General features: G+C 48.7%; 1 protein-coding gene across 5 annotated transcripts in view; it reads left to right on the plus strand.

The window, feature by feature from the left end:
* The window catches only part of LOC118373934 (phosphatidylinositol 4-phosphate 5-kinase type-1 gamma-like), an 88,714-nt gene that overhangs the window by 63,290 nt on the left and 13,064 nt on the right, over positions 1–12,360 (plus strand). For 3 of the 5 annotated variants that reach the window (XM_052475108.1, XM_052475111.1, XM_052475112.1), the window contains exons 11-16: positions 1,762–1,846; positions 2,139–2,300; positions 2,476–2,647; positions 2,881–2,913; positions 4,685–4,798; positions 6,613–6,850. In XM_052475108.1, coding sequence (XP_052331068.1) covers positions 1,762–1,846; positions 2,139–2,300; positions 2,476–2,647; positions 2,881–2,913; positions 4,685–4,798; positions 6,613–6,850 — 804 coding nt within the window. Of the gene's footprint in view, positions 1–1,761; positions 1,847–2,138; positions 2,301–2,475; positions 2,648–2,880; positions 2,914–4,684; positions 4,799–6,612; positions 6,851–7,374; positions 7,421–12,360 lie in introns of all 5 variants that reach the window. The other 2 variants (XM_052475110.1, XM_052475109.1) reach the window with 2 other exon arrangements.

Consider the following 12,360-nt stretch of genomic DNA (forward strand, 5'->3'; position numbering starts at 1 on the left):
CTCCCCCCTGACATGGTTTAACAAGACTGTGACGTGTTGGGAAACCAGCATAATGACTGAGTGATGGGGTTATACCACATCTCTCTCTCTCCCCCCTGACATGGTTTAACAAGACTGTGACGTGTTGGGAGACCAGCATAATGACTGAGTGATGGGGTTATACCACATCTCTCTCTCTCCCCCCTGACATGGTTTAACAAGACTGTGACGTGTTGGGAGACCAGCATAATGACTGAGTGATGGGGTTATACCACATCTCTCTCTCTCCCCCCTGACATGGTTTAACAAGACTGTGACGTGTTGGGAGACCAGCATAATGACTGAGTGATGGGGTTATACCACATCTCTCTCTCTCTCCCCTGACATGGTTTAACAAGACTGTGACGTGTTGGGAGACCAGCATAATGACTGAGTGATGGGGTTATACCACATCTCTCTCTCTCTCCCTGACATGGTTTAACAAGACTGTGACGTGTTGGGAGACCAGCATAATGACTGAGTGATGGGGTTATACCACATCTCTCTCTCTCTCCCCCTGACATGGTTTAACAAGACTGTGACGTGTTGGGAGACCAGCATAATGACTGAGTGATGGGGTTATACCACATCTCTCTCTCTCCCCCTGACATGGTTTAACAAGACTGTGACGTGTTGGGAGACCAGCATAATGACTGAGTGATGGGGTTATACCACATCTCTCTCTCTCTCCCCTGACATGGTTTAACAAGACTGTGACGTGTTGGGAAACCAGCATAATGACTGAGTGATGGGGTTATACCACATCTCTCTCTCTCTCCCCTGACATGGTTTAACAAGACTGTGACGTGTTGGGAGACCAGCATAATGACTGAGTGATGGGGTTATACCACATCTATCTCTCTCCCCCCTGACATGGTTTAACAAGACTGTGACGTGTTGGGAGACCAGCATAATGACTGAGTGATGGGGTTATACCACATCTCTCTCTCTCCCCCTGACATGGTTTAACAAGACTGTGACGTGTTGGGAAACCAGCATAATGACTGAGTGATGGGATTATACCACATCTCTCTCTCTCTCGGGTGTGTGTGCATGTGTGTTGAGCCAATGACAGCACAGCTTACAAAGTATATGTCTGTGATTGTTGTCATCCTGGGAGACTTGGCTGGTGAATCCAGACCCTGACATCATGCTGCCCCGGCGGTCCCGCTCAGCCTCCACCACCACCACCACCTTAAAGACTGGCAGGGGCCTCCGGGACCGAAGCAGTGTACTCCAGGCCAGGGGCTTGAGCTGCAGAGGGTTTAGCAGGGTCTCCAGGAGCATCAGGGGCTGGGGGAGAGGTGGAGGGTGGGGCAACAACAGCAGGAGTCTCTGGTACCTCACTGAGAAGATACGGGGGGGGTCATCTCTCACCCTCTCTTTCTGGGTCAGACTGAACCAAACACCCGAGTGTTGTGTATCCTGTCCAGCCATGTGATCTTAGCCCACTGGTGCATGTGTAATGAGTTGGAGAGAGTGTGTGTCCTGGGTCGTTTGGCCTGTCCTACTCTAGAGAGCAAGGATGAATAAATTAGGCCATACAGTGAGGTGTGCAGCATCCTAACTAAGAATGGCCTCTCTCTGGAGAGATGGACTGTATTTAAAGTAAATGTGTTGTTCTCTCTTGCCCTCTTTCTTTGTCTCTCTCTCTCCCTCTCTCTTTCTCTCACTGTGTCTCTCTCTCCTGTTTTTGCTACCTCTCTCTCATTTGCTTTCTTTATCTTCCCATACCCCCCCCAGGACACCGTATCAGTCCATCGGCCTGGCTTCTATGCAGACAGGTTCTTCAAATTCATGAGCAGCAATGTGTTCAAGAAGAGCTCCTGTGAGTAGACCAGACTAGACTATACTACCAGTCAGACGTATACACACACGTTTCCAGGAAAACAAACACCTACTCAATTCACTTAGTGATTGGTTTTCAACTTGATGTATTTAAATTGATCTCTTTTGAATTATGCACTTTTTCGCTGCAAATCCTCTGTTATGTATTTTGTATTGGGAGGTGAAACATTATGAGAAAATATGAAAGATATTGAACACTCAAACACACATAGGACTGTGTTCCCTTTGGTGGTAAGAGGACAAGTGATGTTATTTATCTGTGTGTTCCTCAGCCTTGAAGTCTTCTCCCATTAAGAAGGGTCGTGTGGGCCTGACGGTGCCTAAGTACACCGGCCCTGGAGCCGCCTGGTCAGCCAGCCAGTTGCCCTCGGAGGGAGACGATAACATATATGACCTGAGAGGAGCACGCAGCTTCCCCACGCTGGAGGACGAGGGTAGAGGACCTAGATTATATAAATACCCCCCACCGTCAAATTCACACACTCCACATTCACGCAGCGGTGTCATTTTATCCTCGCTGTTGACGGAGACTGAATGCAGGTGTTTTGATAACCTGTTCTGATTCTCTCTCCCCACATCTCCCCCTTGTCTCTTCTCTCTCTCTCTCAGGGCGACCAGACCTTCTACCCTGCACCCCTCCGTCGTTTGAGGAGGCGACCACGGCCTCCATCGCCACCACGCTCTCCTCCACCACCTCTCTGTCCATCCCAGAGAGGTCTCCCTCAGATGCTGGAGCAGAGAACCCCCGCTACAGGTACCAGAACAACAGCTCTGAGAGAAGGTACCGCTATGGACACAATGGATTATTAATGGACTATGTATTCATGGAGTGTGCCCTTTTTTTAATGAGAATTAAAACATAAGTCAAAATGTATAATATAATGGCTATACCATATTCATAACTGGATAAAAAAACAGTCCCTGGTTGTGTTGAACTGTCAGAGCCACAGAACCAAATTGATGTACCCTACCCAGGTTTACAACATGTTAACTTCTCTGTGTGTTTCTCTGCAGGAGGCACACCCAGTCTGTCAGCCATGACGGGAGGTAACAACAATGCTGTGCCTACATGGTCTGGTTGAATGCACAACTTATTCCGTTGCATAAAGGACTTGGTAGTTGGGTGTTCTTACAGCGCTAGTCATTCCGGCTCTGACCAATGAGTAAGGCCGATAGGCTCGGGTGTGTCAAGTCACTCTATCGGCCTGTGTTTTTATGGATGTGACCACCCTTCCTGTCGCTGAGTTGTATTGCGTGTGTGTGCCTGCTTGTGTGCTTACGCTTGTGCATGTGCGTGTGTGTGCTTATTCACATGTGTGTGTGTGAGTGTACTTACAATACCAGTCAAAAGTTTGGACACCTACTCATTCAAGGGTTTTTCTTTATTTTTACTATTTTCCACATTGTAGAATAATAGTGAAGACATCAAACTATGAAATAGCACATATGGAATCATGTAGTAACCAAAAAAAGTGTTAAACACATCAAAATATATTTTATATTTGAGATTCTTCAAAGTAGCCAACAATTGTCTTGATGACAGCTTTGCACACTCTTGGCATTCTCTCAACCAGCTTCATGAGGTAGTCACCTGGAATGCATTTCAATTAACAGGTGTGCCTTGTTCTTTCCTTCTTAATGCGTTTGAGCCAATCAGTTGTGTTGTGACAAAGTTGGGGTGATATACAGAAAATAACCCTATTTGGTAAAATACCAAGACAATATTGTGTCAAGAACAGCTCAAATATGCAAAGAGAAATGACAGTCCATCATTACTTTATTACATGAAGGTCAGTCAACTTTGAAAGCTTCTTCAAGTGCAGTTGCAAAAACCATCAAGCACTATGATGAAACTGGCTCCAATGAGGACCGTCACAGGAAAGGAAGACCCAGAGTTTCCTCTGCTACAGAGGATAAGTTCATTAGAGTGACGAGCCTCAGAAATAGGCTATTAACTGAACCTCACATTGCAGTCCAAATAAATGCTTCACAGAGTTCAAGTAACAGACACATCTCAACATCAACTGTTCAGAGGAGACTGCATGAATCAGGCCTTCATGGTCGAATTTCTGCAAAGAAACCATTACTAAAGGACACCAATAAGAAGAAGAGACTGTCTTGAGCCAAGAAACACGAGCAATTGGCTATTAGACCAGTGGAAATCTGTCCTTTGGTCTGATGAGTCCAAATGTAAGGTTTTTAGTTCTAACCGCCGTGTCTTTGTGAGAGCCAGAGTCGGTGAACAGATGATCTACGCATGTGTGGTTCCCACACATGATGGCGTGGAAGGTGTGATGGTGTGGGGGTGCTTTCTGGTGACACTGTCAGTGATTTATTTAGAATTCAAGGCACACTTAACTAGCATGGCTACCACAGCATTCTGCAGTGATACACCATCCCATCTGGTTTGGGCTTATTGGGACTATCATTTGTTTTTCAACAGGACAATGACCCAACACAGCTCCAGGCTGTGTAGGGGCTATTTTACCAAGGAGAGTGATGGAGTGCTGCATCAGATTACCTGGCCTCCACAATCACCCGACTCAACCCAATTGAGATGGTTTGGGATGAGAGTGTGCAAAGCTGTTATCAAGGCAAAGGGTGGCTACTTTGAAGAATCTCAAATATATATATTTTTGTTTACTACATGATTCCATATATGTTATTTCATAGTGTTGATGCCTTTACTGTTATTCTACAATGTAGAAAATAGTACAAATAAAGAAAAATCCTGGTATGAGTAGTTGTGTCCAAACTTTTGACTGGTACTGTACATTTAACATGTGTGTACTTACATTGCACATCTGTGTGTGTGTAGGACCCAGGAGGAAGTGCGTGAGGAGGAGCAGCAGACCATCACGGTGGAGGTGGAGGTGAAGCGACATGACAGCGAGCCCATCATCACGGCCCCACAGCCATCTCCAGAGACCAGGTACACAGCCTCAACCTTACTCTACATAGATCAAGATGTATTACACAAATCCCTGAGAGCAGGCTCAACTCTACTGAGCAGCACACCCAGTATCCAACACACTGAAACCAGAGCCATGCATTTACAGAGTTATTAGCATTTCAACGGGCATCATGTTGGTATACTTAACATACTTGTCAGTGCTCACTGTAACTCCGGGAATCCCAAGTGTAAAGTCAGTGTTTCAGATCCTACCTCTGATGGGGCTGCTCTTACCCCAATAGGAACTACGGCACGTTTTACTAAACCTAACCTGAAAACGTCTCACCTGGGACAGGCTATCACCTAGGTTATCTAACCCTCCGCTCTGGGAAGTGGGGATGCTGTGTTCCCATTTGGCGGTGATATTAAGTCCCCACCTTACACCTCACTCTAGGTCCCATTTGGTTATTGGGGTGGATGTGGCATGTTGCTATGCTGTTAAGTCCCTTGTTATGTACAGATCATCGCTGCCTCTGGATGTTCTCTGGAGCCGCCATCTAATTAGGTTAAGAGTGGAGTAGAGTGAGACAGACAGGGTAGCAGGGTGAGACCACAGTGACTATAAAAGGGTGACACAGACAGGGTAGTAGGGTGAGACCACAGTGACTGTGAAAGGGTGAGACAGACAGACAGGGTAGTAGGGTGAGACCACAGTGACTGTAAAAGGGTGAGACAGACAGACAGGGTAGCAGGGTGAGACCACAGTGACTGTAAAAGGGTGAGACAGGCAGACAGGGTAGTAGGGTGAGACCACAGTGACTGTGAAAGGGTGAGACAGACAGACAGGGTAGTAGGGTGAGACCACAGTGACTGTGAAAGGGTGAGACAGACAGACAGGGAAGTAGGGTGAGACCACAGTGACTGTAAAAGGGTGAGACAGAAAGACAGGTTAGTAGGGTGAGACCACAGTGACTAAAAGGGTGAGACAGAAAGACAGGTTAGTAGTTTGAGACCACAATGACTGTAAAAGGGTGAGACAGGCAGACAGGGTAGTAGGGTGAGACCACAGTGACTGTAAAAGGGTGAGACAGAAAGACAGGTTAGTAGGGTGAGACCACAGTGACTGTAAAAGGGTGAGACAGGCAGACAGGGTAGTAGGGTGAGACCACAGTGACTGTAAAAGGGTGAGACAGAAAGACAGGTTAGTAGGGTGAGACCACAGTGACTTTAAAAGGGTGAGACCGAAAGACAGGAGCGCATGGGGAAAGTTATGAGGTGGCCAGGCAGTGGAACTGTGTCTGGGGGGGTTGAGACCCAAGTTAGACATATGGCCTCGGGGAGCTGGGTGGGGTAGTAGGGGAAGGATGGAGGGGACGGGGTAGATTAGCCACCTGGAGACCCTGCTCCTCAAAGCTGCCTCAGGCTCACCTACTTGGTGAGAGAAAAAGAGAGGGAGAGAGGTAGAAAGAGAGTTGAGGTCCCTGGTTGCATGGCAACTACAACACCAGCCCCTCACCCCCATTAAATACTTAATGTGGTGGCACTGCGCCATCTGGTAGTGTAAGTCTTGGTTAGTGGCCTCTCTGTTCCCATTTATCTAATCAGTCAGTCTCAGCTCTGGGCTGGTTTCAGAGAGAGAAGGAGTGAGAGAGAGAAGGAGAGAGAGAATGTGTGAGAGCAGGTGTGTACAGTAATTCTAGTGTGTGTGTGTGTGTGTGTGTGTGTGTGTGTGTGTGTGTGTGTGTGTGTGTGTGTGTGTGTGTGTGTGTGTGTGTGTGTGTGTGTGTGTGTGTGTGTGTGTGTGTGTGTGTGTGTGTGTGTGTGTGTGACTGACCCCCCCTTTATCTTCTCAGTGAGATACCAGAGGTAGCTGAGGCTTCTGCTGATGTTGTTGCCCCACCCTCCACCTCTCCCCCGGCTCCTGAGGCCTCTGCTGCTGAGGCCCCTGACCCAGAGGCCCCTGCCAGTTCCAAGTTGGTGGTGGTGGAGGTAGAGGGGGACCGCCGGGGCAGCATGGTGTCAGGGTCCGGCTGCACCAGCCAAGCCTCCCAGGACGACGAGGATGATGTAACAATCACAGACATCTACTTTGTAAGTTGTGCTTTCATTGGCACAACATACATGCACACACACTTGGATCGTATTCCTTAGGAAAACGTTTTAAAACATTTTGTAACAAAAACAAAACTGTTTCTCCCTGTTTCAGTTTGTTTTCATCCATTTAGTGCCTAATGAATAGGACCCTGGGCACACAAGGCACAGTTATGATAGATACTAAATACCAACTGCTACCATGTCTATAGGCATACAGCTCAGTTACAGTATACTACAGTATCCGAGCTGCTATATATCTCCTAGGTTTAAAAAGGTTTAAATCTCAGTCGGTAGGCATACAGCAGAACATGAAACAGACAACAGCAGACACTAGACTATACATGGCTAGCTCCCATCATTTCCATTGGCCATCATTTCCATTTTTGTTAAATATTGTTTGTCCATGTGTGTGTAACTTATCATTGCCACCCGTAATGCAGATGGTCAGTGTGTGTTATTAGTGTTGGGTCATGGGAGGGTGTGTGAGTCTCAGATTTGGATGCTGTCATGCCTTTCTACAGAAACGTTGACAGTAGGAATCCAGAGGGAGCAGAGAGAGCGAGTGAGGTGAGACACCTGCATGGGCGTGTGTTATACCAGAAGACACCACAGTGGGTTGGAGTGTTCAGAATGTTCTGGGTTGTTCATAGTGGGTTGGAAGGGAGTGTTCAGAATGTTCTGGGGTGTTCAGAATGGGTTGACCGGAGTTTTCAGAATGTTCTGGGATGTTCAGAGTTGGTTGGATTGGAGTGTTCTGAATGTTCTAGGGTGTTCAGTGTGGGTTGGGTTGGAGTGTTCAGAATGTTCTGGGGTGTTCAGTGTGGGTTGGGTTGGAGTGTTCAGAATGTTCTGGGGTGTTCAGTGTGGGTTGGATTGGAGTGTTCAGAATGTTCTGGGGTGTTCAGAGTGGGTTGGATTGGAGTGTTCAGAATGTTCTGGGGTGTTCAGTGTGGGTTGGGTTGGAGTGTTCAGAATGTTCTGGGGTGTTCAGTGTGGGTTGGATTGGGGTGTTCAGTGTGGGTTGGGTTGGGGTGTTCAGAATGTTGTGGGGTGTTCAGTGTGGGTTGGATTGGAGTGTTCAGAATGTTCTGGGGTGTTCAGAGTGGGTTGGATTGGAGTGTTCAGAATGTTCTGGGGTGTTCAGAGTGGGTTGACCGGAGTTTTCAGAATGTTCTGGGATGTTCAGAGTGGGTTGGGGTGGAGTGTTAAGACTGGGATTTGAGGTGTTTAAGGGTTAATTTAGTCAGTCCATCTCCCTAGCTTCACTTGTGCTTTATCCTAAGCACTTTATGTCATCTCAATCTGGCACTAAACATAATTGAATGTGGGCCCAGACAAATAGGACAGTACTTCAGGCTATGACATCAGCAGATGGTGAAGTAGAGTTATTCTCTCTTTTGTACATACATCTCTCTTAACTGCATGGCCCTTGTCCTCCTGAACAGACTACTTCTCTTCAGACAGTCTGACTTTGATCTGACAGGTGTTATTGTAGAAGTCTGGGCTCTACGACACTGAGTTCGGAGCCAGAGGCATGCATTGATGTACGAGTCTGTGGTGAGAAGTGATGAAAAGTCCAGATAGGAAAGTTTCCTCTGGCGTTGCTCTGACGGGTGGACAGTCTCTCCTGCAATGAAACACCTCACACTGTGACCCTGGAGCCTCTGAGGGTCAGTAGGTCTGTCTGTCTGAGAGCTCTTAGTCATCGGATGACCAGCTCAACTCACCAGACCTGCTCTGCCTCTCTACTCTCATGCTGCCGTTCAGGAGAAACAGAGAGGCAACACTTTTAAACAACCACTATCACCACTGTGTCTCTCTGTATCCATGCACCTGTGGTCATTTAGCCAGCCGAAGACACGTATTAGGTCATATAACATTCTACATTGAATTCTAATAGCATTCTAATTTAGTGCTTCTAAACGGTTTCATTTTATGGGTTGTATGGTTGTGTCATCTCATCATGTGTAAAGCAATCTCAAAGCACATACCAGTAAACTGCATGAAAAGATGATTGTCTTCTGGGATTTGACTGGTCAAAGTAGACATGACTCTTCATCAGAGCAATGTGTGGGATATTGTACCAGTCCTGAGAGATGGAGTGGATTACTTTGAGAGGTCATGGAGAGAGGGCTGAAGTGATTGTTCTTGTCAGAGCAGGCCCAGGGGAGATGGCAGAGAAGCACTTCACCAGCTCCTGTTGAGTGGCTACAGCCTGAATTATTCATTTATCATCAGCAGTCGCCACCTCCCTTTTACACGCATTCTCTCTGTGTTTCTGTCTCACCCTCTCGCTCTGTCTCCTTCCTATCCCTCGCTCTGTCTCCTTCCTATCCCTCGCTCTGTCTCCTTCCTACCCCTCGCTCTGTCTCCTTCCTATCCCTCGCTCTGTCTCCTTCCTATCCCTCGCTCTGTCTCCTTCCTACCCCTCGCTCTGTCTCCTTCCTACCCCTCGCTCTGTCTCCTTCCTATCCCTCGCTCTGTCTCCTTCCTATCCCTCTCTCTGTCTCCTTCCTACCCCTCGCTCTGTCTCCTTCCTACCCCTCGCTCTGTCTCCTTCCTACCCCTCGCTCTGTCTCCTTCCTACCCCTCGCTCTGTCTCCTTCCTACCCCTCGCTCTGTCTCCTTCCTATCCCTCGCTCTGTCTCCTTCCTATCCCTCGCTCTGTCTCCTTCCTACCCCCTCGCTCTGTCTCCTTCCTATCCCTCGCTCTGTCTCCTTCCTATCCCTCGCTCTGTCTCCTTCCTACCCCTCGCTCTGTCTCCTTCCTATCCCTCGCTCTGTCTCCTTCCTATCCCTCGCTCTGTCTCCTTCCTATCCCTCGCTCTGTCTCCTTCCTATCCCTCGCTCTGTCTCCTTCCTATCCCTCGCTCTTGTCTCCTTCCTACCCCTCGCTCTGTCTCCTTCCTACCCCTCGCTCTGTCTCCTTCCTACCCCTCGCTCTGTCTCCTTCCTACCCCTCGCTCTGTCTCCTTCCTACCCCTCGCTCTGTCTCCTTCCTACCCCTCGCTCTGTCTCCTTCCTATCCCTCGCTCTGTCTCCTTCCTACCCCTCGCTCTGTCTCCTTCCTATCCCTCGCTCTGTCTCCTTCCTATCCCTCGCTCTGTCTCCTTCCTACCCCTCGCTCTGTCTCCTTCCTACCCCTCGCTCTGTCTCCTTCCTATCCCTCGCTCTGTCTCCTTCCTATCCCTCGCTCTGTCTCCTTCCTACCCCTCGCTCTGTCTCCTTCCTACCCCTCTCTCTGTCTCCTTCCTATCCCTCGCTCTGTCTCCTTCCTATCCCTCGCTCTGTCTCCTTCCTACCCCTCGCTCTGTCTCCTTCCTACCCCTCGCTCTGTCTCCTTCCTATCCCTCGCTCTGTCTCCTTCCTACCCCTCGCTCTGTCTCCTTCCTACCCCTCGCTCTGTCTCCTTCCTACCCCTCGCTCTGTCTCCTTCCTACCCCTCGCTCTGTCTCCTTCCTACCCCTCGCTCTGTCTCCTTCCTATCCCTCGCTCTGTCTCCTTCCTACCCCTCGCTCTGTCTCCTTCCTATCCCTCGCTCTGTCTCCTTCCTATCCCTCGCTCTGTCTCCTTCCTACCCCTCGCTCTGTCTCCTTCCTACCCCTCGCTCTGTCTCCTTCCTATCCCTCGCTCTGTCTCCTTCCTATCCCTCGCTCTGTCTCCTTCCTACCCCTCGCTCTGTCTCCTTCCTACCCCTCTCTCTGTCTCCTTCCTATCCCTCGCTCTGTCTCCTTCCTATCCCTCGCTCTGTCTCCTTCCTATCCCTCGCTCTGTCTCCTTCCTACCCCTCGCTCTGTCTCCTTCCTACCCCTCGCTCTGTCTCCTTCCTATCCCTCGCTCTGTCTCCTTCCTATCCCTCGCTCTGTCTCCTTCCTATCCCTCGCTCTGTCTCCTTCCTATCCCTCGCTCTGTCTCCTTCCTATCCCTCGCTCTGTCTCCTTCCTATCCCTCGCTCTGTCTCCTTCCTATCCCTCGCTCTGTCTCCTTCCTATCCCTCGCTCTGTCTCCTTCCTACCCCTCGCTCTGTCTCCTTCCTACCCCTCGCTCTGTCTCCTTCCTATCCCTCGCTCTGTCTCCTTCCTATCCCTCGCTCTGTCTCCTTCCTATCCCTCGCTCTGTCTCCTTCCTATCCCTCGCTCTGTCTCCTTCCTATCCCTCGCTCTGTTTCCTTCCTACCCCTCGCTCTGTCTCCTTCCTATCCCTCGCTCTGTCTCCTTCCTACCCCTCGCTCTGTCTCCTTCCTATCCCTCGCTCTGTCTCCTTCCTATCCCTCGCTCTGTCTCCTTCCTATCCCTCGCTCTGTCTCCTTCCTATCCCTCGCTCTGTCTCCTTCCTATCCCTCGCTCTGTCTCCTTCCTATCCCTCGCTCTGTCTCCTTCCTATCCCTCGCTCTGTCTCCTTCCTATCCCTCGCTCTGTCTCCTTCCTATCCCTCGCTCTGTCTCCCTTATCTTCCTCTCTCCTTCACGCCATCTCTCTCCCTCTCTTTCACACTCCCTCTCTCCTCTGATTTATCTGTTGAAGCTGTGACAGAGGCTCCGGGTGGTGAGAGTAAGGAGAAAGGGGGGTGAGAGGAGAGGGAGGGCACCAGACCTGTAAATCCATTCATCATCATGCCTGATTCACATTTCACCATCACAGTCAAAATAGCAACCATCTCTTCTATGAACATTTCATTTCCATCCATGTTCCATCTTCGTCTCATCTGTCTGTCCTCCATCCCTTTCACCCCTCTGTTCTCCCCCATCTCTCTCTCCCTCCTCTCTCTTTCTTCTTTTTCTCTCCACCCCCCTCCCCTTCTCTGTGGGGGTGTGCTGTCAGCTTGCAGACGGGAGAACCTGGGTGTTCTCTCCTGTCCTATCGGAGGAGAAAGCTCCAGCTGCAGTGTAAGTTAGTAGGACTCTCTATGGCTCCCAGCTCATAGTCCCAAGCTCTCGTAGTAGGCATCTATCTGCATATTTGTCAAAAAATGTTATTGACATATCCTTGTTCTGTTCAATGCTCTCTACTTATATAGTACTCTGAATACCCCAGTTCATGGTTTTAAGTTCAAAAGAATACAAGATAAAAATTGCTGACACCATTCAAACCAATGAGGGTTCGGAACTTTAAAGCCAAATATCTCAGAATCATCTTTTTGCAGATAGAACCTTATAGTCCCAAGCTCTCATGCCTAGTCAATGCTTCAGTCATGTTTATAAGGATGTTTATAAGGATAGCTGTGGATGGAGTTGTTGTAGCTTAGTCCTCCAGTCTGCTTACTTAGAGTCTTAGTGCTCTATCTGTAGTGAATCCTCAGTTGATCCTCAGACTTTGAACTAGACGGACCCGAATGAAAAGACATGCACAAGATCTCACACAAATGACTTATAAACTGACTTCCCTTGACGAGCATCTTTTCTCCGGGGATGCTTTATGGTGCCTTGATGGGTAAGAGGACATGACACATTACATGCTTTACTTATTGTTATCATTTTTATTTCATCATGTGTTTTATATCATTTGAAC

Source organism: Oncorhynchus keta, chromosome 22 (assembly GCF_023373465.1).
Source record: "Oncorhynchus keta strain PuntledgeMale-10-30-2019 chromosome 22, Oket_V2, whole genome shotgun sequence".
In the NCBI taxonomy this organism is placed as follows: Eukaryota; Metazoa; Chordata; class Actinopteri; order Salmoniformes; family Salmonidae; genus Oncorhynchus; species Oncorhynchus keta.